Source organism: Lepisosteus oculatus, chromosome 16 (assembly GCF_040954835.1).
Source record: "Lepisosteus oculatus isolate fLepOcu1 chromosome 16, fLepOcu1.hap2, whole genome shotgun sequence".
In the NCBI taxonomy this organism is placed as follows: domain Eukaryota; kingdom Metazoa; phylum Chordata; class Actinopteri; order Semionotiformes; family Lepisosteidae; genus Lepisosteus; species Lepisosteus oculatus.
In genome coordinates this window covers 6,021,676-6,049,239 of record NC_090711.1, presented here as the reverse complement: position 1 = coordinate 6,049,239, position 27,564 = coordinate 6,021,676, and the positions used below count along the sequence as shown (strand labels likewise).

Below are 27,564 nucleotides of genomic sequence, written 5' to 3'. Positions count from 1 at the left end.
TGCATTTGTTTTGGCAAAAGATAAAGGTAAAAGTAATTTATAGAGAATCATAGTTTAGCCCCTATAAGGTTAGACAAAGGATGTTACTCAAACAAGAAGAAACAAATAACATGAAGATTTCACAACTCAGAAGCCTAGAATAAGCAGAAGGAAGCATGTTAATAATTTGACCCAATTTAACCCAACTGAAAATCTATCACTAAGACACCCCTAACAGGCATGCCAAACAATAGCACTAAGAGCAACAAGATAAACAAAATAATGTCATGATCATTTTAAACTTCTAAAGGGTGTTCACCAACTTGTAAAATGGCCTCCATTAAAATACACTTTGGCTCTTTAGCATAGGCTGAACTAGGATTTGTTTGATGCTTTTTGGAATAAGAAAATAAATGCATAATCAACTGTAACAGCCACACAGCAAATAACTGGAATTTATGTAACAAATTTCACTCATCATTGGCATGTGTGTCATTTCGTTTGATAGAGAGCGTATAATTGCTGAAGGAGGTAGGCGGGTGCAGGCACACAATATTACAAGAGATTAATGATCTGTTCTCTATGGTTTCTGTTTCAGATGCAGCAAAACACACCTTTCAGGATAGCTTTTTTTTTCTCCAATGCAAGTGTCATTTGCAAATAAACCCCATAACACTTTGTTGGAATAGTCCTTTCAAATGCTGGAAATGTCAGAAGCACAAATCTTAAAATGCGTCCATAAAACCATGCAATTTGGATTCAATCACAACAGACTCTTCTAAAATTGGAAGTTCTTAACGCTCATTAGTCCGAGAAACCTGGTACCTATGCCCCCTTTTAATGAATCTCTACACAATTGTGGGAGTCTTGTTTGGCTACAAATCTAACTTCATTCAGTGCCTGAATGGTCATTCATTTTTACTTTTTCCTATAATAAACCACAAACCTGGACAATGATTAACTGCAACAAGATCTTACAGAAGTTATGAGTAAATCATTACACTGTCAAAGGTATCAGGCTTCGAAACATATTTTCATATATTAACTAACAAACTAATAAAGAGACCTGATAAGAGACTTTTATTAAATCTAGGATGCCTATGTCATTGGTAGGAACAGTTTTTTTAATAAGCAGGCAGTTACAGATGCAAGATACCTGTGTAAAAGTTTTTTAAATTAATAACGGTTTTGAGAACTTTTTAATGAACAATCAGTTACATTGATCTGCGTTGTGTATGTGTAGTTGCTACTACTGTACATGTAAATTAAAATGTTACTTCTTGAAAGTAATTGCACCCAATTTATATAAGTGACCTGTAACTATGCTGCAATATTTTGTAAATGTTACTTTCCATAACATAACACAATCTGGAGATTACGAAATTAAATAAAAACAGAAAGCGTACTACAAAAATATTCCCCCTGCCCTTTGTGGTACTCCATTTTCCTTCAGCTTTTCCCCTGAAAGACTTCTGGAAAGTAATCAAACAGCTACAGTAGAGGCTTTATGAAATAAATATTTGACTGCATGATCTGCTCAGCCATATACATTATGTCAGAATAGAAGAGACTATCATAACATTTTTAGGGACCACAAAATCAGTTACACAGGACAGGACACCAAAGCAAAAGGAAATAGCAATACAGGAGACGAGAGTATATGAGATGGCATTACCCTTACGCAATTATGAAAGGGTATTTAACGACTCTTTTTGGATCAATAGAATTAGCTGTGTGAATATGATGCAAATGATTGAGGAGTTCAGAGGTTATTGACTGCAAATCATGGGGAGAAATTGATATAACCGCTATACCGTGCCAGTGGTGGAGGGACTACACGTGACTAACACTGACTTTAACACTGAGATAACCAGACGGCACCTTACTTTTTCTTGCTATTTACTGTGAGGCTAAGTGCTTCTTCCATTACATAAAGCTCCCTGACCATTAGTGCTGAAGGAACAAAATATCGAATCAATTAGAAACGGCATCGGTAAGTATTCGGGGGGGACTGGATTGGGAATGTCTCCAAATGAGAGCAAAGGGAGTGGATTGTGAGTTTTTTAAACATTGTATCTCTGTGGAAACAGTACCGTAGATACTCCGCTCCGGTTGTCTAATAGGTGTCTGCTACCCTCTGGTGGCGTCTCGTACTGTTTATTTAATAAGATTTAAAGAAGTGCATGCAACTGTGAAGTGTAAAGATTTAATAAGGAGGCCTACACTGACTTCTGCATTTTTCCATACTTAAGATTTTATACAAATCGTACACTTTAAGCAATAGAATTAATTATACAGCAAAGCTTATGAAAACTTAAACAAAACTCACTGGGGAACAAATCTCTGGGGAAAGAAAACCTCGAAATAAGATACAGAAATAAGAATGCCCAAAGCTAATAACTAATTCATATCTATCATACAATAGAAGCCTAAAATTAGGAATGTTTTGCATCTATTAATAGCTTTCTGATGTTCCCGAAATTCGTTATGCAGTCGGAGAGAGGGGTTATCCGGTTATATTACTGGACTTTGATATTTTAGTATTTTCAAACTGAAGTATATTACTTGGGAAAAGACTAGATAAAACATTTAATAATGACAAAAGATTTCAGACATGTTGCTTATGTTTCTTTTTGAATGTATAAAAGGTTTAATTAATTAAGGTATACCTCTGTATGGCGGAACAGTACATTTTCCTGAAAATACTCCCATTGCTGTAAATATATGTTTGGAAGTTAAGTTACGTTCAGTTTCTCTCATGTGTTAAAAGATAGATGGATTTTTCCTGCTGATTAACATGTTGTACCCTGCTCAAAAACTATTTTTAAAACAGAATTTTGTTTGACTTCTGTTAAACATGTATTCCTACTGCAGCTAGAACTGTAGTCTTTTCCTGCATCTACTGAAAGTCCTGACATAAACGCAGGTGTTCAGATCTGAAGGATCATCTTTTTCCCTTTTTTTGGGTGGGGCTGTGTCGTTCCGTTTTAGGAAACAATTTGCCCCCCCCTGTGCTAAATTTGGCCTGGAGAGAGAAAAAAAATCCACTTAACACCCTTTAAAATGATCATTTTAAGGAAATTAAAAAGGGTTTGTCTCGCATATAATCTGTGTGCCACTACTTTGACTCGGAGCGCAGGATCATTAGATAAAGTCGAATTAAAATGGTTGTCTATTTTATAAAAGATCCAGTTCCCGTATTTAAAGTTAGATTAGAACAAAAGTAGACGTAAGAGGGTGTGGCGGCTCAATACAATACTATGTGTAATGCGTTCAAAAATAAGCATTAGATTGGAGAGAGAGAGAAAAAAAACTCAAAATCAAAACGTTTATTAACGATATTCGGCGACAGACAACCAGGCTGCATACATACAGACTGCCTAACCCTTCTCTGCTGAAGACTGAACTGCAGCACGTCGGTGGAAACGCACCAGCCGGTCAGTTTTGCATTGATTTTATTTTACTGAAAACTGAATTTAATTTGCATGATAAAAAATAATAACGCGAGAGTTTGCAAGTTGCCTTCTCGACTGTAGTTACAACTGTCAAAGGTAGAGTGGATACGCGCATGACCCAACACATTACTGTAATACTGTACACGGCCCCGGAGATTATATCTGTATTACAAAAATAAAATAATCAGAGGTAAGGAGCAGCAGACCGCAGCTAAAACTAGCGCGTTTGCACCTTTTTTTATATTTTCCTTCGTTTTATTTTCTTTTACTCTAGCGAACTGCCATGTAGCTGCCGAAAATTACTGCACTAAACATATTTTTCTCTCTCTTTGCAGCGCAAGGATTTTTTTTTACTCCTCCTTCGTATTATAAAGTCGCCATTTTGCTTCAGTGCCTATAAAAGCTTCTTGTATTTTTTATTTCCTTTATGGGACTGAGCCATTTCGCCAGAATTTTCCGTACCGTTCTTTTTCCACAGACGCCTGAGGTAAACGAAGTACCCCGTGTTTTGCATATTAATGAACCAAAGCGGAAAGTGGCTGGATTGAGGGGGGAAAAAAAACGTTCAGGTTGTGTTTTAATTTGCATTTTTCTTTCCTCCCTGGGAACCACAGCGGGTGTTGCGAGAGTGGCTACTGGCCGTGACGGCAGTCTGCTGGGATCACCTCCCGGGACAGCAGGTGTGATTGCCATGTAACAACCGGGGCGACAGCAAAGTGCACCGCCTGACCCCACGTGGGTGACCCGGTCCACCCGGCCACTAGTGTTGGTGTCGGGTGACTCCCAACACACCAGGTAGGTGTGGCCTACCTGATGCGAAGTGAGTGTGCTGTTGTGGTTTTTTTTGGGGGGGGTGGTTGCTTTAAATATGAATCCCCACAGTCCGGTTTCAGTCGTGCTAAGAACAAGAATGAACGTACAGTAGTTCAACCACAGCAGGTTCGGTGCTAAAGAGAGGTGGGGGAACTGAAACTGTATTCCTCAAGAGGTGGAAAGTTTACGTTTTTGTCATTGATTTCTAACATCTATATTTCTTAAATAGAATAGGAGTTTTCATTAAAATCCCAGATCCCTTAGTTTTCACACAACTTAATTGTTTTTGTGGTTGTCTTTGTTTTCTTAGAGTATATAGGATTGTTGTTACATAAACTTGAGTATTGAACACTGGAAAGATTATGTTTCTTCCTAAATTTTATGAGTAGTCCCAGAGAGTGCTAAGAGGTTCACAGCCCCCAAATATCTTAATCTCATGTAGGCCTTTACAGGGATCTTGTAATCCTGTATTTATTATGCTCTTAGGTCATCAATATATAAACAGATAGTTGTATAGTTTCATTTTCATTGTTTCAGAAGATTCCCCTTATCTTCTGTCTCGGTCTGCATAGAAAGAGAAACATTTTTTCCCAGTTAACATTTGGCACTAGTGTCTGGACCAGAGTGTCGGACTGAAGGCAGGGCTGCTTCAGTATCAGGAAGTACAGACAGGATATGGTAACTGCAAATGCCTCTGGGATAATTGCACACCGATTCACTGATGTAGAGGTCCCTTGTGTAACGCAAAGACACTACTTCACTGTATCTTCTGTCTGCTGCCGTCCTTATGACAGGGAGACCTCATGCATTACTGTATTAAAAGGTCAAAGGCTGGACCTTTATGTGTGTTAGAGATTCTGGGGGTTGCTTGTTCATTTTGTATGCTAATCTGACTCAGTAGTTGTATCTTTAATCTCTAGTTCGTACTTTTTGACCATAAAACTTAAGTTTGCATCAGCAGCTATCACTTGTCTCTGGAGATTAATTATTCATATCTCTTTAATAGTTAAAGCCGGTAAAACAATGTTCTGAGTGACAACCATACCTTTTTATTTGAATAATATACTCTACTAGCTATCTTTATTATACATTTTTTTCACATCATAGAACCAGCAGCTATTTTTAAATAGACATGGGGTGTCTGAGGATTATTGCCTATATCGAAATGTTCCTCTGTTACGTATTAATACAGTGTTTCTGGACAGCTGAACATAGGCAAAAAATTATTTCAACATGAATAATTGACTGGGTTTCATGTAGAAGCTGTATTAAAGGTGGCAGCTTCCTGACAGGTGTTTTGTGGACGGGTTACTGGGGTAGACGTGTGATTGACAGGTAATCTTTGATTTGGTGTTCCAGCTGCAGTCTGCCTGTATTCGAGGCATGGCAGACTCCAGCAGGGGACGGCTAGGCCATGTGCCCTCTGGTGGAATCCAGAGAAGGCTCAGCAAACCGGCAGGCCTGACAGCGACAGCAAAGAAGGTGGGCAGAGAAGACACTAAACTTGGTGAGTGGTCATTGATCCTGTTCTCTTTTGTTGCTACTGGAAGCTTTGTGCTGCACTATTGGTATTCCAGTCAAATGGATAGACTTTTAAACAGGAACCAGGAACCAGCTACAGTACATAATGATGTCTGATAGACTTTTCATTGCACACAGACAAGGGATATACAGTCCAAATGTATAAAGTCGTAACTGCAATGCCCCAAAAATAAAAACAGTGTGCTAGAGGAAATTGAAAGCATTGTAAAAAATATTGAAATATTCCTATAATAACCTCACTTTCAAGCTTTCTTAAGAACTTAAAAGTACTGTACAGTTTAAAGCAAGAAGAGGTCATTCAGCCTGTCTTGTTTATTTGGTTGTTAGTGTCTTCTTGGTCCAAAGACCAGTTTGTGTAGATTTTCTCACATCTCTTTTATTAATGAAGCTTCATATATGGGTAGCCCAAACAGATGTTGTTTTAATACTTTTTTTCCCAAAAATGACATTCAGAGATATTCATGTGCATGCTGGTGAATTAAGTGCTTCCCAAAAGGAGAATATTAATTTGTTTTTGTTGTTTTGCTATAAAAGTAAAGGCTTATTTTTATAAACGACCTTGTTGTAAAAAAAAAACATATTGTGATGGATGAAACATATTAGCACCTACTGTATAATTGCCTCATCAGTGAAATGCCCTAATTCTCATAATTAAAAAAATAGCCAAGTCTGGTTGCAGTGTTTTATATGTGAGCCCTCTCAAAAGATTCCTGAGATTTTTGGATTGAAATTTGGATTTTAAAAGATCTCTTGTTTATGTTACCTTTGGTAAGATTATTTGAATTGCATTTAATTACCCTGTACACATAATCATATTTATAATTCCCATTTTCTAAGTGTGTGTTATCAGATTGCGTAGATCACGTGAGCATTACTGACATGACTGAGAGGGGCTGTTTTTTGGAAAGCCTGGCTTCTCTCTCTTCCTGGGTAAAATGTGTTATCAACTTCTGTCTTATGAGACATCAAAGACAGAGAAAACGACTTGAGAAAATGTATCATATATTTTGGAATCCAGTCAAAAGAATAATTAAAGGGTTTTCTTGTATCCAATGGTAATTTTACCATGGGAGCTTTAATGAGATGCCTGCTTTGAGAGGCATTTTGAAGAAAGAATAAAAGTGGAATAATGAGGGACTGTTTAAGGCTCTTGGTGCTGTGTTCTGCTGTTACACCTCCTCTGTTTTACACCACGTTAGAATCAATTTTCAGGATTCAGATTACTCAGTCTCTGAAGAGCATTCTTCGACATTTCCATTGACATTCTTTCCATTGACTTTCCACAGTGCTGGGTACGTTGAGTGTCTTCGGCCTGTTAGGATAGACTGAGTGTTAGCCTCTAAATTTGAAGTGAAAGGTTTCACATTTTTCTTCACTGCCTTATTTCAACACGTACATTTTAATCAGTATACATTCATACTTATTGTACAAAGCAGAAAAGGAATAAATCATCAGTTCCAGATGTAAAAATAGTCTCACAGAGGAAATTTTAAATCAACAGACATATCGAAATGTTTCAAATGTCTGTAAGATTGAAGCTAGAGGCACTCCTCCAAAAAACAGCATCTGTGTAGGGAAATATGTGTTTGTTTGACAAAGGGGATTAAAAATGATGACCAGTCTTGAATGTCTTGGGTATTTAGTGTTTGAGCATATGTATAAGAATAATTATACTTAATTATATATTTGTAAATTTAGGACTCGGATTCTAATTACACTTGTACAGTAATAGGAACGTTACTAGGTAACGGGCCTGGATAACAGACAGGTGGTTCTGGTAATGAGAGTGTTTGTCATTGTTTTAGGTTGAAATTCCCATAGGTACATTAACCATCACAATATAACAAATGAATATATGGACCTCCACTCTGATTATAATACCATATAGCTTACTGGATTCACTGAGCGCATAATGGTTAGACTGTAGACTTACATGAAAAATGAAAGTAAATACAATTAAACAGCAGTTTGAATGATTACCCCATATGTCCGTGATTATGATACCTCGGAGTGTTATTTCCTGAACTGGTGAAAAAACGCAGTATTCTGGCAATTGTAAAGCACACATTCTGACATTGTGTGTTAAGTAACAGCAGCTGGCTGTGAAGGAAAATTTACTTGTCTCCCTCTAGTATTTTTTTCCTAGTTCTTCTACTGCATGGTCATAATGACCCAAAAGTTTGCTTTTTGTACACACATTTACACAATATAATTACAGTAAGAGATACCAGAAGAAAAATATGTCAGTGCTTAAGATGCTAATGCTTTTTTTCTTGATTCCATTCTTTCTTGCTGTAATAGTTCATGGGAATAAAGAAGAGGTTTTTGAATGTAGGAACACAGGAAAGTGGAGTCATAATTGTTTCCATTAGCCTGCACTGAAGGTACAGTAGCTGCACCAATGTAGTAGTGAAGTAGAGTCTTTACATATAGGGCAAAAAACGTTCTTCTCCAAGAGAACTTGGAGAGCACAGCACCTTGTGCAGCTCACAGAGATCTCCTCTTAGCCCACAGAACACCAGATTTATTGGAATTCTTGGCTTCTCTAAAGTACCTGTGGATTTTATTTAAACACAAAATATTTTATACTTATGTTTGTATTGGGTTTCATGAATTAAAATCTCCTGATCACTGCACTGGCATACAGCTTTGAATTGTGTTTTTATCCTATTAATTTAATGTGGGTAAGAAGCAAAGAGCAATGTTTTTGTATTGACAGCTAATGTCAAATGCTTATTGGTTGACAAGACCTGCTGCATTATGTGTAAACTTAAGAGTAGTTTAGTAACCTTTGAAGGTTGTATGGTCATTCATCTGTTTAATTGCTGGCGGTTATGTCAGCTTTCTAAAGAGGGCACCGAACTGCGAAAGTGCATGCTGGCTCAGGATAATTTCATCTCAGACATGCACATCATCTGAGAAATGACTTTCTCTTCCTTCCATGCCTTTGTTATATCCTGCCTTTCGGCTTAACTCTCCATCTTTATAATAAGCCATTCACAAAGCATTTGGATGAGAAATCTTGCTGTGCCCTCAGTTTGGGTTGTTACACCGTGACACAGCCCCGCAGTACCTTCTAAACACAGAAACGAGACTAGTTTCTAAGTCAGATAGGCTCCCCTTTTGCAAGTATTAATTGGGAATTTCAGAGGTGAAGTCAATTGCTGTTCATTGCATTTTTATTTGTGGATTCCATTTTTTTGGTCAGGTTCAATCAAGGTACTGAACAATTATGTTTACTGGTTGAAACACTCATGAGGTCACACTATTGCAAATTCCTATGTGTAACAATTATCTTCCTGTAAATAAGGTCATCTGAGTTGCACGTCGTACAGTTTGTAGGGATTTTGGTTATTTAATACAGGTCAAGCCTCACATCTTAATCTTAGTAGGTGTTGCTATGCAGTCAGACTTTCTAACTTTTGCCAGTAACAAACTGACAACTCATACATTGTCTGTTTTTTGTTTTAGGTACCCACTTAGTCCTAAATTTAAATCCTAATTATTATTTTTTTTTAATTTAATCCTAATGTGAAGAATTGTTTTAGGCAGTTCTGAGATTCTGTTACATTATTTTGAGATTTTATCTGTCAATCTGGTAGACTTTAAACAACTGTGTCTGGTTCTTTGGCTAGAAAGCTGTGTAGCTGGGAAGGTTGCGTGTGTTTCCTGAGAAATCAATTTACGATACTTGCATATTAAAGGATGTCTGCATCCAAAAATAACAAGGCTTTCTAAATGCTCTGCATACATAACAAATGTGTCTCGCTGTGCTTTGATTTTTTTTCCCTTTTTTTTATTTTTTTCTGGCTCAAATAAAAAAGTAGGCAGTCATTTTGCAACCCCTTAAGCATCACCTTCCCATTGGATCACAATAGTGAAAGTCTTCAGAGTGTGGAGATTTCTAGTTCACAAACAATAAATAACAAAGTTATGTTTTTAAGCCATTCAATCAAAGAAAGGCTATAGTGGCTAGAAAGTCTACACTTTTAACATTTTCTGAACTTATTTTTACAGAGTGAGTAACCTTGCTGATCTCATCAGAGATTAATCACTTTTGGTGCCTAACATCGCTAACATGGTGTTGACAATGGTTCAAATAAATGCCCACCGATCAAACTTCTATACCCACCTATTACCTATTAATACTCACCTATTAAATATTAACTTTCTATGTTTTTTTTCTGCCGTTGTTGTCAGAGAAATGCCCGAACACTAGATGTAATGTGAGATGCATCTATAGAATACTGTATGTGAATATACAGTACTCTAGAGAGATCAACAGCACAGTGTAATTGAAACTACCAATTAATTAAATATTAATTTCTTGAGAAAATGTATCATTTCTAACTTGTCGAAAGGTTTAATGTTTTTTATTGAACTACTCATGTATCAGTTTGCCCAATGTGAATGCTATAAATACTCTGTATCACCTACATTGTCCCCAGCCTCTCTGTACTGTGTGTGTCATTTACAAAGCTTTACAGTAGAATAAAGTAGAATACAGTAACTGTGTTATAGTCTGTATTTATGTGTGATTTCGAGTTATAGCGTAGGCATGCATATCTGGTTAGATTTAAAACTTGTTGAAGCATTGTTAGTTGCAGATATTCATGTTTAGGTAGGTGTGTTTCCAAGAAAGCCATGCTCATAGGATGTGAGAGAACAACACGAGTAAGACAGCAGCATCAGAATTACAATAACGGGAATTTCTATAAAAAAGCTAAGTTTTAATGATGCATTGTAACTTATATTCTCCTAAAATTAAACTATTCCGGGTTCTCTTAAAAATGACTTGGTTATTTGAGATTATTTTGCTTTTGGCAGTGCTTGAAGAAGCTCAGTTTCTCGTTCTAACTTGGCCTTGATGTTTGAAAATGAACAATATACCGACCGCAGCTGTAGCATGAAAATTGCTGTGTGACCCACCCACCTGTCTAAATGGACATGAATTAAAGATGATTTGGGGGTTGGGAGCACATAGATAACTACAGCAGGTCTCACTTCTATAGCAACAGGCAAACAGAATTGAGTCGATTAATTACTTGGTTTAGTACATTTTTATAAACTCTAAATTTGTGTTATTTTAAACCTGAAATTTAAAGCAAAACGCTGATAAGTTTGATAAATCCACTTTCCATTTTCATGTTAAGAATATTTTAATAACTTTAAAGTGTGGAACGAAGCACACATCATAAATTCACCGAACAGCATGGCTGGAAAAGTCTGACCAGATGTTGAACTCTTTTACACTAGTTAAAGGATAGCATGCATCCTATGATTAATGCAAAACAGCAACAAAACCACTTGAACTTATATTAAATTCCTGCTTTGAACTGTAGGAATTTTTATTGTGCGATTGTGTGAGATTATATGTTTCTAGTTATTTTAAAATCAAATGTGAAATAATAACAGCAGAAATTACATTTATGCAGCTCTAATTTACTATAGTAATTAAAGGAATGGCTTTACCATGCTGATAACACAGATTTAGTGACTAAACATAGATTAAAGGTTTGAACAGAAAGAAATAATCTTTATACCATTTACTGTAGCTGTGTCTACTGCAGACTTGATGCAGTCATGCAGCAGGTTGATGTTCATACATCAGGCTGGGAATATCTGTGACAATTCTGGACAGTGTTATTTCTTGTGGTTATTACCCTGAAAAGTACCTAATGATTGGATTAATTTGGCACTAAGACAAATTATAGAATATTATATTGTTTTGGTATTACAGTCTTTTTTTAAAGGCAAGAGTGGCAGTGCAATAGTGGGTTAGTAAGTGCTTAGCGCTGCTTATTATTTTAGAAATTAATAGACATGCATTTGAAGTGGGGTCCAGTGAGACTAATGACCATTATTTTCAGTGTGTCCAAAGACCAGTATATATCACATTTAATTTAGTGTTTGAAAAATAACCAATTTCTGACAAAATCTTGGGTCAGGATTATACCAAGCATGAAATGAACTTAATTAATTCCGATGCAATCTGCAAGACAAAATTTAAATGTAGGATTACAGCCCAGGAGCCAGAGTGATTTATTTGAGATCTAATTGTGGCAAAGGGTGATTGTGTTAATTAGCGTGCTTATCCTTGTTAGGCAGCATGCTGTGTGATACTTGAAAGAAGTCTTCAAAGTGAAATATGACATGAAGCAACAACGCACTCAGACTAAAACCCAATTCTGTTCATTAGAGCAGGATAAAACAGTCATAGAGAGAACTGAAAGGAACACAAAGTTTTATAACTTCAAATCTGGACTCTTTACCCACCTGCTCTGACAGTCCAATTCCTGTCCTCTTATTCAAAAACATACACTCTGAGTGGATCAAGTGATTTAGAAACCAGAAATGGGAGTTAATATAGTAAAGGAATATGAAGGCTGGGGTTTGGGCACGGAGATCCTGAGGCTTGTTAAATTATAGCCATCTTTCATGGTTTGTTTGACTGATAAGTTTGTTTGATTGCAAAGGTTAATTAATAAAAAAGTCTTAACAGAAAAGGTATTGTGTCTCTGTGTTTTCTGTACAATACTAGGTTGAGTTGAAAGTATCAATATTTTTATTTAACCAGATAGGTCAGTTGAGAACACATTTGTGCATCTAGAGAAGGTCAGGTTTTACTAGCCCTGGATATATTGCTATCTATAAGTGCGAGTCTTAATGTAGAAGTGCTCTTGATTGTGACCTTCATTAGAATTCCTTTTTTAGATCAAGTTTTTATTTTGATTAGAACATCAGAACAGGATTAAAATGACCAAGAACCTTGTAAAAATTCCCCCTTCCTCCTCCCCAGTAGCTTCCTCATCCCCTAGCCCACACCCAATACAATTATCAGACCCACACTGCTTCCCTCCAGATCTCCAAAAGTGGTATTGCCAGGCTTATTTGACAGTTGTTTTCTTTGTATAAAGATTCAAATGACAAGAATTGTTCTCCCATCTCTGAAGGTACATCTGCAAATGAGAAGGTGGAAGGCAAGAAAAAAGGACGCCCCAGAGCTGAAAACCAGGAGCTGAGAAGCATACCTGTAAGCAGCCTAAAACACCATACTGAGGCCTAAAGCTAAGGCTTCTGCACTAACACCTGCTTGATACTCCTTTTCCCTTTGTCTGTGGAAGAAATAAAACCCCACATCGTGTTCAAAAGGACTGTGCTCGGCATTCATTTTCATCTTCTTTGTTTGGTAAATGCATCTTCAGGATAAACTGTGAATCTTAATTTAGGAGAGGATACAAATGAAAAGATGCCGCGTTTTGAAATGTGGGAATTACTAGCTAATTGATCCAAGGATCTTGTCCAGCCATTACTATAAGGTAACCGGGATATTGGCTTCAGAAACATAGCAGGGTACAGTACCTCTACTTCCGGACTCTCACAATCCTCCATTTTGGAGGCTTCTGTGAAGTTGAGCATTATGGTGGAAATTCATTTTCATGAAATTTTCACCTTGCAAATTTTACATTTGTGGTACAGTGGAGGTTTGTTTCCCAGTTAAGTTGGACATAAAAGCAATAGATGTTTTATGCGAAAGATGACTAAAAAGTAACCTTGAGATTAAAGAAAGCTCGGTAAATTATCAAGCATAGTTAACCTTCTGTAAATAGTTTTAATGAAAGACAATCTTGAATTTCACTTCAAGTAAACAATTCCGGAATTTTGTAATGTAGGGAATGCTGAAAGAAGGGAAATACTGGTATTGTGTATCAGGTTTGTTAGATTTGCTAATCATGCTATGTCCTGCTCCATAAAAGTGAAAATAGATTGAGTGGTTTAATTTTTCTTATAGTTTTCTGTGCAAATTAACCTGGCTTGAAAGTGAAATTGGTGCAAAATTACAGTTATTCTTGTGTTGTGTCACAGACGACATTATTCGTTATAGGGGTTTTTATATAGCATATCTAAAATAATGTTTATGTACTATTGACACAGAAGGTACTGTACATAATAATGTGAATTTACTCAAATCTCTTTAGCATTACTTTTCCAAACTATTCTGAGTTTTGTAAAGTGATAAGGAATTGCTGTATCAGTTAGATTGAGATATTGAGATCTTATATTTAGCATTTTTGTAGAAAAACTAAAACACAAGCAAACCAAAGAAAAGAAATGTGACTGGAATTAAAGTAAAGTTTAATCAGCAACTATATTCATAAGGAACATACTGGATTTGTTTTGAGAGACTAGCTATTTCTAATCTCTCACTTCTGCTCCGCAGGCTGCTGTGATGGCTTCGTGGAAAGAAGAGTTTAAGAATCACTCCAGAGTAAAATGCCCCAGCTCTGGGTGCTGGCTAGAATTCCCGAGTATTTATGGACTAAAGTACCATTACCAGCGCTGTCAGGGGGTAAGAGTGGATTTTCAGTGTTGTGGATCTCATATATTTAAGTTTAAGGCAAGCCTAGTTACAGTAAATCATCAGTGCTCGGCTGAGTGAAGCAAGAAACAAACAGTGATAAAAATCATTTTGTAAATGGTTTAGCTTTGAGAATTGGGTAACATGGGAAGTGTATATATATTATATATTGTGTAATACATACATATATGTAATGTATATATTTTACTACCACTTGAACTTCTATATTTTACATTATTAGGTAGCCCAACCCATAGTTCATTGTTCATTTGCTGCACTTTATCTAGAAATATGGGAAATAGTGCTTAGTCCTTCAGAAGACCATGTGTAATGAATGCAACTTAAAACTCCAGTATGCAGGCTGGTATTTTTGATGCAGCATTAATATGCATGTGCTGAAGTCCTCTGCACTTAGGGTCAGTCTTAAGCCAAAAGTCTGTTAAGCCTTGTGACCTCACTATAATTGAAAACTAGATTGATTAAACCCTCCTCTTTCACATGAGCTGATGTGCCATATGAATTGCTTAGGGCAATATGGCAGTGCCCTAACAAAGTCAAAAAGAATTCTGTCAGTTACTTTAGTGTTCCAGATTAGAACAAGCTTTGTGTGAACAGGACGAGAAGGGAATGAATGTGGCTTCAAGTCTCTACCTATAGCTATACCAAAGAGGTTGACCCTTTTGATTTAGACAAAGTGCATGTGTCTCTGAAGTCCCAAAGAAAGAGAAAGCAGAACTCTCACTTCATGACCCATGCAGATTTTTTTCTGTGCACCTCTGAATTTAAAATCTATATTGTAATAGGTATGTTTAATATCATAAAAATTGTTTTCAGTGAGACTGATCTGTAATTTCGCAAACCTATTTTGGCTGCTAAAGGCTCACTGGCACATTATTGCAAAACTAAAAAATAGCATGAAGCAATTCAGACGATTGTATATAGCAACAAAGAAGCATACTACTGTAGCACTGGGTGAAGTCAATAAAGCAGCTATGAGACTTTCCTTAGACAAAATGGCCATGTCAGATAGTTAACAGATTCAACCTTTTTACCCTGTAGCAAAAAAAAAGGCTTATTGGAGATTTGATTAAGATAAACAGAGAGTCCTGGCCTGCACTTCAGGCTAAACACAGTTCAAGTCTTCAGAGTAGACTTTGTTTTCTCAGAGCTGTGGAGGCAAAGAACAAGCAAGCCCATACGGAGATTCTGGATCATTCCGAAACAGGCTGGGTGATTTCATTGAATCGTTAGGCACTGAGTAAGCCTGCTTTCCTCTCGTTCACAACATTAATGCCACTGTTTTATCATACCCTCCTTTTTTACATGTTTACCTTTTTCTCAGGCTACGATAGCAGAGAAACTGAGCCATCGGTGTCCTTATTGTGAAGCTGTTTTTGCATCCAAAATCCGCCTGGAGAAGCACAAAGCCTGGAACCATGCTGACAAGGCCTCGCAGGAGCCGAAAGTTGATAACAAAGTGCAGAAAACACCAGTCAAGGGGAATGCTAAGAAAAGGTGCTTTTCTTTCCGTGTATGCCCTCATTTTAAAGCTGCACAGCTGTTGCAGATTAAATTTAAAAGAACAAGAAAATTCAACTGTTGGTTTAGGGAAAGAGAGTTCTCTCGACCTATAAAAAGGCCCTGGCCTTTAACAGTGCCCTGTTGTCACTGTGTTTCCCCAAGAAGCATTGCAAAATTGGCTGAGTGCTGCCTTGGTTTGGAGATCACAGGTCACCCAGGCTATGTCTTGTCTTACTGTGCAGCAGTGACCCCTGCGACTTGCCTGTGCTGTCAGGGAGAGCCACATTACTCTCACATCTGATGCTCAGTCTCCTGCAAGGGGCTGTGGGTTTCACTTGCTGTAAAATGAACATCAGCATTAAGAAGTACATGCTTTGGAGTAAAGATTGCACTGTCCTCATTCCTGCTGTGCTCGTACAAGAGTCACAGAGGTGAGCTGAGCTGATTAACAATTGGCAATTCCAAAAATAATTGGCCAAGATCATCTTCAGACCAGACAGGTTTACGTCTCTGAACACTGGTAAGTGTGAAATAGCGTGAAACCAAATGTTACCTTAATTGTGTATGAAAGAACTACAAAAGAGGATGCAGTTTATTTAAGAAATTAATGTTGCCTTGTATCTGTTCGCAGTTTAAACAGATTTACTAAGTTCTTGTTCAGGAGCAAATTAAATCCTAACACTTGTTACAGTAATACCAGACGTCTTTAGGCCTTTTTTGTAAGTCATATTCATTTACTTACTCATTTGGGTATTTATTCCCCTCCAGGGCTGCAGAAAATGCAGATGCAGCCCCAGGTATGTGTAAAATGAAGAAGATGCAGGAGGTGGGTCAGCTTTCTCAGAATGGGGATTGTGTGGTCCAGAAGGCTGACAAGAAACACTCACAGGCCACTTCCTCTGAGGCATCGCCGAAGACCCCCGGAGGCAGTGAGAGTGAGGCAGGCAGCTTGCCTTCTCTGTTTCCCGAGGAAGACCCTGAGCGAACAAGGCACAGTAAGATTACTGCACCTCGTAGACTAGCAGGGCCTGGCAGGGCTGTGGCAGCACTAGGGAGCTCAAAAGAGAGTAGTTTGGTTTTGCCATGTACAGTTTGGGGAGACCGTAGTTTATCCTGTAGTTCAACACACACTTTGTTTGCAAACTCTGGTCTCCGTTACCTGGTAAGAACAACTACAAAAAGAGTTTTCTCCTTTGTTTTATTGAATGTAGTATTTCATGTGGGTTGTTCATCCCACAAACACTTTAGGAAAGAACTTTCTTAGAACTATCACAGAGGATTTTTGGATGTATAGTACAATTGAGCTTCTTAGCAGCACCACTATACTATTAGACTTGGGCATTAAAAGGCTTTGCTTGCACTTACTGTACATTAAAGGATTGACAGATTTATATGAGGAACATATTTTTTACACGAGGAATATTACATTTTTAGCATGTAAAAACTGTAGAAGTTAGATAAGTGATGCACTGTTCTTGCAACATTGTTTAAATTAAAACAGGAGTTGTTTTCTAATCAAGAGGTTAAAATGCAACCCATACTTAAATACTGTATGTTGTGTCTACGTCATAAATTTATGCATGTTTTTGTTACCGTATCTTGGAAAAAAAAGGAGGAATTAACCTGAGATACTAATTTTAATTACATATCACATTGGTTTTATTATTAGTTAAGATATTGAACCCATAAGTTAACATTTGTAAAAAAGCAGTGAGATTTCTCATGTACTGTGTCCTCAAATTTGTAACAAACATATTTGCATTAAGTAACTAAAGGAGAGATCACATTGTAACCCATTTTAAATCCTCAGTATGAATAAAAGATCACAATCAACCCAGTTAACTTTCTAAGGGCACTTTCTTTCAGAAACCTTTCCAGATGCCCACTCACAGAGAGCCTCAGTCTGCACCTTTTGTGAATGAGACCCAGAAACCACAGGCACCTGTTGTCTTTTTATATAGTTATTAGAAAGCGATTGACCTGATTGTTTTAATCTTCACTTGAGCCAGGAAGGAAACAGAAAACTCCAAAGAAGTTCACAGGGGAGCAACCCTCCATTTCAGGAACGTTTGGAATGAAAGGTACTTTCCAGCTTCCAGTCCTAATACAACCTAGTACATTTGTTTAATTAATGGGATTTTCTAGGCATTTACTTTTTCCTGCACAAAATAAAATAATGATATATTATTCAATAAAATTAATAATAAAATTAAATAATATAACACATTACCCTACTATAAAAGTTCTCTTTGTCTTCTCAGTAACAGAACTCACACTCTTTTGTAGTTCCTTTCATTTTCCTGCACCAGTGTTTCTCAAGACCTTGGCGTGATTTGCCATGCTTCGTAGTTCTTCACCACACTCACTTTGGATTTATCATGCTTGAGTGTGCTGCATGTTATATTTCTACACTTCGATTTGCTTTCCACTGTTTTACCACAGGAGATAATAGTTGTAATTTCTCAGGGGGTTGTTGCAAATAACAGCATCTGCAGACTGGGAAAAAAATTGCAAGCTTTTTGTTAAATTTTGTACAACCCTTAAATAGCTTCAACATTTCTTTTTTTTTCCTCCTGTTTTACCCTCACTAATTTGGAACTGTGGGTTGCTAATTGACTCATCTCACTTCTGTGACCCACGTATCAGCACTGGGGAAATGATAATCATCCATATGTGCTCCTCTGAAGCATAACTTGTTAGAACACTTCAATGTTTTTTCATGCTACAAGTGCCAGTGGGAATCTGCTGGAGGCATGTCGTGGCTCTTACTGTCAACATGGAAATTGGCAGGTATCAGGTCAAGGGTCAAAGGTCATTGCTCCTCTACAAGTTGAACACACCTTGGTAGGTTCAGGCCTTGTCACCTCTGGTGTTCCTGATCACTGTTAACTAATGACATCGCCCAGGTGTGAGGCAGTGATGACCAGAGTCTGACCTAAGCATGCTTTTTTGGACCATAAGTAATTGACTCTTGACAATAATGGAAACATTTATTTTCTTGCTACTGCATTGTATACTTTCTTTTTTTTAGAAATGTATAGTTTAACATCTTCTGGAAATAGAGTCCTGGAACCACCAGTCTTCTATACATTTGTTTTGTGTACTGTAATACACAAGTGTTGGTACTGTAAATAAAAAACGATACATACAGTATATCCTTTACGTGCATCAGCTGAAATCATCGTTATTAGATCTACTAGTTTTGTCATTAAAAACGTAACCCACATTTATTAGACTCTTAGCTCAGCTCAGTATTAGCTCAACATTTTGCACACAGTTAATGGACTTTTTTATTTTTCTGCAACAACTAACATCAAGTTTGTCTTTCATTAAGAAACCACCTTCAGCCCAAGACAAATAATTACGCCTTGGCCTAATATGTAACAGGGGAGTTCTCCCTTTGTCAGGTATTACTGTTTAAATGATTTTTTTTATTTGACAAAATTTACACTCTGACCATAACATATTTTTTTATTTTAATTAAAATATATATTCTTTTAATTTAAAATAACATGAAAGTGATAGTGAAAAACAAATCCAGGCCTGAATCACAGCATTTGCACATTCCTTTGTTTTCACCTGCTGTTTCTGAACCAATGTTTCTTAAAGGACTGAGTAAATCGGAAGACAAAATGAAGGCTTCCAGAGCCAGGAAATCCGATGGAAACATTTTTCATGAAGAAGCGATAAGGAAACTGCAGGCCTCCACTCTGAGAAAAGAATCAAGCACTTTTTCTGCAGGTAAAAATATTTTCTTATCATACACAAGCAGATTCCTGTGACTGTCCGTGCCTGGTCCTGAAGGCAAGGCTTCTGAAACACTAGTTAGGCCAACGATGACATTCGCTTTGAAGACTTTCTAAACTAATTAAGTAAAATACAAACTGATTTATTCCACAGAAATTAATTAAAAAGAAAGGTTCATCAGCTATAATCTATAAACTTGGCACTCTTAGCCAGGAGAATACATATTTAAAACTGTTACAGATGAAGAACACAATAAGGTTATGAGAGCTTAAGGACCATTCAGTCCGTCTTGCATAATAATGAGAGAATTCCATCAAGCTGTTTCTTAATGGGTCTGTGGGGGGAACAAATTTATCTGTACCGGTGTTTGAGTAAAACATCGCATTGACCCAAGCTGAGCGGATCAGTCGTGTTCTACTGCAGTGTCAGGTCGACAAAGACTGCCCCCCACCCCCCTCCCCCCACGCCCACTCTCTGTTGCCATGATAATGCCTCTGTTTGTCTTCCCTCTCCTCCGCAGGGAGCCCGGAAGCACAGTGGCAGCATGCTATTTCAGAGAGAGGTGAGATCGTCTGCCCCACCTGTTCTCTGGTCTCAAGGAAAACAGTCCTCGGCCTCAAGAAACACATGGAAATCTGCCAGAAGGTATGCAGCCATAGGTACTTGGGCGCTAGCTTTTACATCTTTTGTGGAATTTTTCAAGAAAGTTAATTTTTTTCTCCGTTTTCATGTAATTTGTAACGTGTATTACGAAGGTGAGACATGGTTGTTAGTGCCACTGCTCTTGGGTCCTGGGTTCAGCTCTGGCCAAGATTGTCTTCTGTGTGGAGTTTGCATGCTCTCCCTGGGCTCAGTTGGGGTTTCTCCAGATGCTCTGGTTTCCTCCCACCTCCAGAAGACAAGGCAGCTAAATTAACTGGTGTCTGTAAATTGTTCTTGTGTGTGTGTCCCCTGCAGTGGACTAGTGTACCTCACAGGGTGTAGTTCTGGCTTGTACCCTCAGCCTCCAGTACAGACTTCAGGCTTCTGTGACCCTCCCCAGGATGAATGGATATCACTACGAGGGGAGCCTTGTTCTTGCAATTCTTCTTGGGATCTGCTTTTGTTTACTTCAGAAGCACACATTTAGTTCCAGTCTCACCTGGTTACACACTGCGGCAAGGGACTCATTAGTCTCGCTGTATTCAGTGCTTTTGTATTTGGGTGATATAGTACTGTATATAATGATGCTGCTTTGCTCTTTAACGCAGAAAGCCACAAGCTGACTTTATCCCCAACCTTTAATGTACGTTCAAAATTGGACAAGTTTGTCCTTTATATTTTTAAAAGGATAGGTCACCATATAATTCAATTAGAAAGCAGATTAGTTTGAAGACTTTAGCAATCCCGTGCAGAACTGATTGAAATGCAGTCTCCACTGGCAGTGATCGATCTAAACTTTTTGTTCTCAGCTTCAGGATGCCTTGAAGTGTCAGCACTGTCAGAAGCAGTTTAAGTCCAAAGCGGGTTTGAATTACCATACCATGGCGGAGCACAGTCACAAGGTGAGCTTGTAAACCTGCACACACATTTTGTGGAAGTCGCTGGTGGGAAATCTGCAGATTGGGGGCCACATTTAGGTTCCTGAGATACCACATGGGATGAGAAAATATTAACAGCATAAGTTACAAGCAAAAGGAAGCCATTCAGCCAGGCTTTTTTTCTCATGTTATTAAAAGATAACGGATCCAAGGAATTATATCCAGCAATTTTCTGAAAATCCCAGTGGAAACAGCTTCTACAACATGGCTAGGTGGGTTGTGCCAGTCACCCACCATTCTTTGTGCAAAGAAGTGTTTGACGATTCTTGTTTTGGTAGCTTGACAGTAGTAAAGTTGAGGAAAAGAGATTAGAAATTTAGAATTTTACTGACGATTTGCAGTATTAATGTTTTGACATTTTGAGGCACCTCCATTTATGAGAAAAAAAGATGTATCTTTGTCTTCTTAATCCATGATGAATTTGCCTCAGCTGGTGAGGGTTAAGTTCACATCCTCACAAAAACAAGAACAGACTAAAACTAATAAGTTGAGTCCATGATAAATTATGCACAGCCTCCACTACAGATGCATAATAAATTATATTGGAATAAACAGTCAGAGTTCACTTTCCTTTTTTTTTTTGCTCAAACTTTCAAGCAGCAGACATGGAATTGTTTGACAGGCAGGGAGGAATAAGAAAGCTAGCCGAAGGGCTGAGGTATTACAACAGAAAAACAAGTTTCGAAAGTTGTCTGGAGACTGGCTTGTATTCCCAATGAGTGCTGTTGCCTGGGGCAGATGTTGATCTGAGAAGCAGAAATAATGTGACGCATCGTCACTGCTGCTGCAGAGATAGGCAAATAACATCTGTGGCTCTTTGATGATGGAGCTGTACCAGTGCCAGTCCCAGAGGTATATCTTGTTCAAGGGTTTTCAGCCAGAGCAGTCATTTACTATTGATTCAAAGCTATTGTGATCTAGTGGTTCCAAATCCCATGCACAATAGAGGCTGTGGTTTAAACATGTGCTGTGGTATACCGCAGGGTAAGCAGCAGAGTTTTTCTGTGAGATGCGTTCAGTCTTGTTTTCATTACTGCTGGAAGGAGCTCTCTTGCCTTCTGTTGTTTTCCAGAAGGAAAAAAGGAGACTGTTCCATGGGAAATACTGAACCATATGGTGTTTTCCATGGAAATATAAACCCAAGGTCCAGTCTTTACATCTGTTTCTTGTCTTCGTTTGTATTGACTCGCGATCCTTCACCTTATCAGGTTTCAAATCAGATAAGCTGTAGACATTTCTTAATCTTTACTTTCTTGAGGATTGTCAGCATTCTTTCAACGTCTTATTCTTCCATACTCGATTTGTCTGTTATTAGCATGCCTGCCTTTTTGATGATAAAATCATTACATTGATTTGATAATGTAAAATGGCATTTTGAAAGTCTTTTTTATTTGGTTACAGGTTTCAAAAAGAGATTAGTATGGCATAAATGTGTGTAGTGTGCCTCTTATATAACCGGTAAAGACAGGTTTGTCAGAAGCAATAGTGTGCTTGATATTTGGCTTTTTAGATATTTCTAAAGGCAAATAGTTATTTCCTTAAATAGTCTGTTGAAATGTTTGTTTTTTGTTACTTAGATCTTGGTTAAGAAGCTTTTCCACAAGTAAGTTCTATACAGTAATTGTGTATTTCTAAATAAACCAAACTCATCCAGTTTCATATTTCAAAACCCATGTCTAAAAGACTCCACTATGTAGGTTTTCTTTGAAGACATCTGTGGATCAAGGGGTAAAGATCAAATCTACTTGTAATTATTGTAGAGGCAACATGTGAATAAAATTTCACAAGTAACACAATTGACAACAGTTTTTGTAACTGTTGAGGAAAATCTGAAATCAGATGTGTCTTACCTATCAGTGGTGTTTTGTGCATGTGCGTTAAAAAAAGAAACTCCTTCCGCACGCATGTCTTTTACCCCTGTGGTGAAAACTGTGATGTTGCCTTGTTTCCGAAGCCGGTCGTGAACGAAGGTCACTTTCAGGACGGGCAGGAAGAGAGAGAGAGGCTGCGCCGAGTGCTCAAGCAAATGGGGAAGCTGAAGTGTCACAATGAGGTACACGCCAAAGCATGCCTGCGGTTTAACTGGCAGCCAAATTAAGAACTGAATAAGAAGAAAGCAACTTGCCGTTGTCCTTTGCTAGTGAGACCAGATTAAAAACAAGAGGCAATAGCAACAACAATAAGTGAAGCTGAGTGCCTAGAAAACACTCTGCCTCCTTTGTTACTTTAACAAGGAGACTGATCAGACAAGGCAGTGTTTTATTGCTGCTTCCCAACATAACACTCATTAAATATATTAATTTGCATGATACTTAAAATTATGTATCTGTAATTCTGAAATAAAATTGCAAATCTGGAAAGTCCTTTGAAAGTGTTGCTTAATTTGAGAGCACATTATGCCTTTTGTAACATGGTGATTTCTGCAAGATTGGGGAAGTATGTTTTTGCCTGCTTTGTTGTGTGCCTGTACACACAAGTCTCTTCAAGGTGTTTTTCTGCAACCTGCTCTTAACTGTCTTCCCCTAGGGCTGCACAGCCACTTTCTCAAGTCTCATGGGCTACCAATATCATCAGAGGCGCTGTGGGAAGGAGCTGTCTGACACAGAGAAGCCTATCTTTAAGTGCGAACATTGTGGGAAAACATACAAGTCCAAAGCTGGCCATGACTATCACATTCGATGCGAGCACACAACTGCGAGAGACTTGACAGTAAGAAGCATAACAACTTTTCATTTAAATGCGTCACTGTGAGGTGGTGTCTGTAGAGTCTGGATCTTGACGGCATGTTGAGTTAAAATCTTGCTCAGAGTACAACCTCTCTGAGTGCATTTGTGCTGCAAGAATCTGTGAAAGACCTTTGCGTGCTGTATCCTGGTGTCTGTCGTGCATACATTGCTGTGTCTGTATGCAAAGACAAGCTAGAGTCACAGAAACTATATTTGAGCATTTTGGGACACACATTCCTGTTGAAACCTGTTCAGGTTGAAAGAACTGAATCTCTTTAGTCTTGAACAGAGACGGGTATAAGCTCAATGGCACTGACAAAGACAACACAGCTGACACAGGGGATACAAGTGGAAACTATGTGGAAGTGCATTTAAAACCAAGAACAAAAGGCACTTCTTTACCCATGGATGGGTATTTTGTTTGGAATAAACTACCCATCCATGTGGTTGAAGCCGATACTTTGGCTTCCTTCAGGAAACAGCTGGATGAGATCCTTCGATCAATAAGCTGATAACTCCCAGACTGACCAGATAGGGGTGAATGGTTCCTCTCATTTATAACCTTTCTTACATTCCTACATAACACAACCATATGCATTACAGTTGCCATGACAGGGAACAGAGCCGTGCTTGTTCCTGAATTCTCTGGGTGGCTGTGAGTGGCCCGCTCTCCTTCGATACACGTGCTATGCTGTGTGCAGTGCTGACCGAGCACAGTGGGAGTGAGAGTGCAGAGCAGTGCGTCACCAGATCCGTGCCGTGTGCGTCTTGTAGAGCCCAAAGGAGCCGGAGCCAGAGGAGCACCAGGTGGCGGAAGAACCGGTCGAGGACTTTGAGCGGACCCCCAGCGGGAGGGTCCGGCGCCGGTCCGCCCAGGTGGCCGTCTTCCACCTGCAGGAGATAGCCGAGGACGAGCTGGCCAAGGACTGGAGTAAACGCCGCATGAAGGACGACCTGGTCCCCGACAGCAAAAGAGTAAGAGCCGTGCTTGTGATCGTGGAGACTGTTCGCCAGCTGGTCCCACCAAGACCGCTCTCTTGCGTACACACACAGAGCGTTTTCAGGGCCTGCCTGTACCTCTAGCCAATCTTATTATATCTGTGCCAGACTTGCACCTTTATGTGAGGATTTTAGCCTATTAGTACAGACGTTTAGCATGAAGCCACACTACCACCAAAATATTTCCACAGGAGCAGGGCTGCTTCTACATTGTTCTCCACACCAGGCATTATCTTCCTTCTTACCAGATCTTTTATACTTTTTACTACATGTAAAGAGATAGTGTTCAGATTGTACAACAGGTTCCTTTGATGTCTTAAGTGGATTTCTGGTTCTTATAGCAAGCTTGTCCACTGAAGTACCAGAACATTTACAGACCGGGATAGGTGATATGAATCAAAACCTACATAAGTACTGTACAGTAACTGTTATAATGTTTATAGAGCAGTTATAAGTTTATAAGGTCTTATATATAGATTTGCTTGCTCAGAGTCATTACTCATGACAAACTGAAATGCATTTTAATATGCGCAGTTGCTATTTGCTTATAGTGGATTTGCTACTGAAGCTCAGCAGGTGTGAGCCTGGCCAGTACTTGGCTGGGAGATCTCCTGGAAAAGCTAAGGGTGCAGCTGGAAGAGGTGTAAGTGGGACCAGTAGGGAGCGCTCACCCTGCGGTCTGTGTGGGTCCTAATGCCCCAGTATAGTGACGGGGACACTGTACTATAAAAACGGTACATACTGTAAAACCGAGGTCCCAATTCTCTGTGGTCAGTAAAAATCCCAAGGCGTTTCTCGAAAAGAATATGGATGCAAGCCCAGTGTCTTGGCCAAATTTCCCCCCTGGCCTTTACCAGTCATGGGCTCCTCATAATCCCCATGTCTGAATTGGCTTCATCACTCTGCTCTCCTCCCCACTGAGCTGGTGTGTGTGGTGAGCGTACTAGTGCACTTTGGCTATATAAGTGTACACAGCACTATTTAAGTGTAAAGAATTATTAATTATTATTACACAGATGAAACATAGATACATAGGAAAGCATGGGAAATAAAGTAGAAAATCAACAGCATTTTACTAGTTTTAATGCTTATTATGTGTACAGTAGCTCTTCACTGATGAGGCTGTAATACCTACAAACAGTAGTCTGTGGGGTTGTTTCCATGTGTGTTAGAATTTTATTTGAGGCATATTACTCTAAAACGGGGAATTCTTGTTAACCACATCCACAGCATAAACTTGGTACCAAATTCCAAATCAGTCTTTATCTTTAAGTGTGCCATTTGACTTTCACATAATAGTTTAGTATTGTCGATTTTGTTGGCAGCAACTGCTTTGTTGAAAGTCTCTCAATTTTATTTATTAATTATGTTTAAAGCCGTTCTCTCTGTTGTTGGTTATTTGTATTTTAACCTTTCTGGCATATTCAGTGTTTTTTTAGAAACCAAACTTGCACAAGGTACAGTAACTGTTAGTATAAGTGGATAAATCACTTTTCTTGTTTCAGCTCAACTATACTCGCCCAGGGCTTCCAAAGTTTAACCCCAAGATGCTTGAAAGCTGGAAGAATGAAGTCAAAGAGAAAGGATTCATTTGCTGCCCCAGCAATGTAAGTCATAACATCTACAAGGCTTGTGTAGTTTAGAAATCATGAGAGATTTGGTTAGTGTTCACTACCATTGTTTCCTTTTGTTCAGTTTGTACAAAAGGCTGATTGTTTTCTGTTTCTCTCTCAAGTGTTGTTTTTGCTTGTAATAATAGTTCCTTTGTTAATTAACCACCCCCAAAATAGTCTTCTTGCCACTGCATACTCTTTAATAGCCCAGTGTAACCAAGGTACACAGCTGGAAACACATTACTGTAAAATATTTTACCATTGCTGCCTCACAGCTGTTGGGTACATGGCTCAGTTCACACAGAGATAATGGATGCATGGATTGTGGCTGTGTAGAGTGTGCTTCTGGGCTGGTGATATTTTCTTTAGGCATATTTTCCTGTTAATGCATTTAATGCACACATTGAACATTTTTAGTACCCCTTGGGGAAAAAGGGAGAAAAAGGAATTAGGTTCCATACTTCTTGAATGTAATGTACAGTAGCTCTTCAGTGATGAGACTATGGGGTTGTTTCCATGTGTTAGAATTTTTCTTGAGGCGTTTAGCTCAAGCCAAATCAAAGTCAGGTTTCCATGAACAAACAACATGCTCACCAGAAAATTTGATTATTCTCGGTGCAACGTGTGACACCCTGTGTGAGCAAAGCTCTTCAAAGGGAAGGGTTAACCCCATGTAAGACAGATGTGATTTGTGATGCCTGGTCATTTAAAAATTGTTTTATTACATGTACCCAAATTGCCATTGAAGTGTAATTGGTAGGGCTGCGTGTATCATTATGAGTGAATGATGCATCCGCTAGGTACTTCTGTGACCTTTATGGAACAGAGATGTACTTAAACAGATGGAGATGAAGGACATTTGAGATCTGAGACCTTACATACAGTACATAATCCAGAGGCTGTCATAGAACAAGATCATTTAAGTTTGCTTTTTAATGAGAAATGTACCTTTCCATGTGAAATTATAAGTGAATATCCTTGTGTATTCGATGTCATTATCATGAATAATGAATGGAATTGATGTTATTACTCTTTTTCACAAACCTGGTTTTCTAGAACTGCTTTTTCAGGAATATATGCACATTACTGCTTCTCATGTACAGAAACACACATGGAAATTCCACCATTTGAAACACTGGGATAAACTGCTTCCTTAATATTTACAGAAACTAGAAGGGTGTTTTTTATGGTTCAAGGACTGTAACTGTTGTTACTTTATAATATGTGTGC

The 27,564-nt window shown here is 38.4% G+C and overlaps 1 protein-coding gene across 5 annotated transcripts in view; it reads left to right on the top strand.

The window, feature by feature from the left end:
- Positions 1-3,105: 3,105 nt before the first annotated feature.
- The window catches only part of znf512b (zinc finger protein 512B), a 29,707-nt gene continuing 5,248 nt past the window's right edge, over positions 3,106-27,564 (top strand). Inside the window, exons 1-16 of one of the 5 annotated variants that reach the window (XM_015364834.2) lie at positions 3,106-3,416; positions 3,770-3,921; positions 4,049-4,229; positions 5,607-5,754; positions 12,743-12,822; positions 14,011-14,139; positions 15,491-15,663; positions 16,438-16,664; positions 17,679-17,750; positions 19,279-19,410; positions 19,937-20,061; positions 20,868-20,960; positions 22,951-23,049; positions 23,523-23,705; positions 24,497-24,697; positions 26,227-26,328. In XM_015364834.2, coding sequence (XP_015220320.1) covers positions 5,631-5,754; positions 12,743-12,822; positions 14,011-14,139; positions 15,491-15,663; positions 16,438-16,664; positions 17,679-17,750; positions 19,279-19,410; positions 19,937-20,061; positions 20,868-20,960; positions 22,951-23,049; positions 23,523-23,705; positions 24,497-24,697; positions 26,227-26,328 — 1,740 coding nt within the window. In that variant the 5' untranslated portion in view covers positions 3,106-3,416; positions 3,770-3,921; positions 4,049-4,229; positions 5,607-5,630. Of the gene's footprint in view, positions 3,417-3,463; positions 3,625-3,769; positions 3,922-4,048; positions 4,255-5,606; positions 5,755-12,742; positions 12,823-14,010; positions 14,140-15,490; positions 15,664-16,437; positions 16,665-17,678; positions 17,751-19,278; positions 19,411-19,936; positions 20,062-20,867; positions 20,961-22,950; positions 23,050-23,522; positions 23,706-24,496; positions 24,698-26,226; positions 26,329-27,564 lie in introns of those variants that run through there. The other 4 variants (XM_015364833.2, XM_069179386.1, XM_015364837.2 and 1 more) reach the window with 4 other exon arrangements.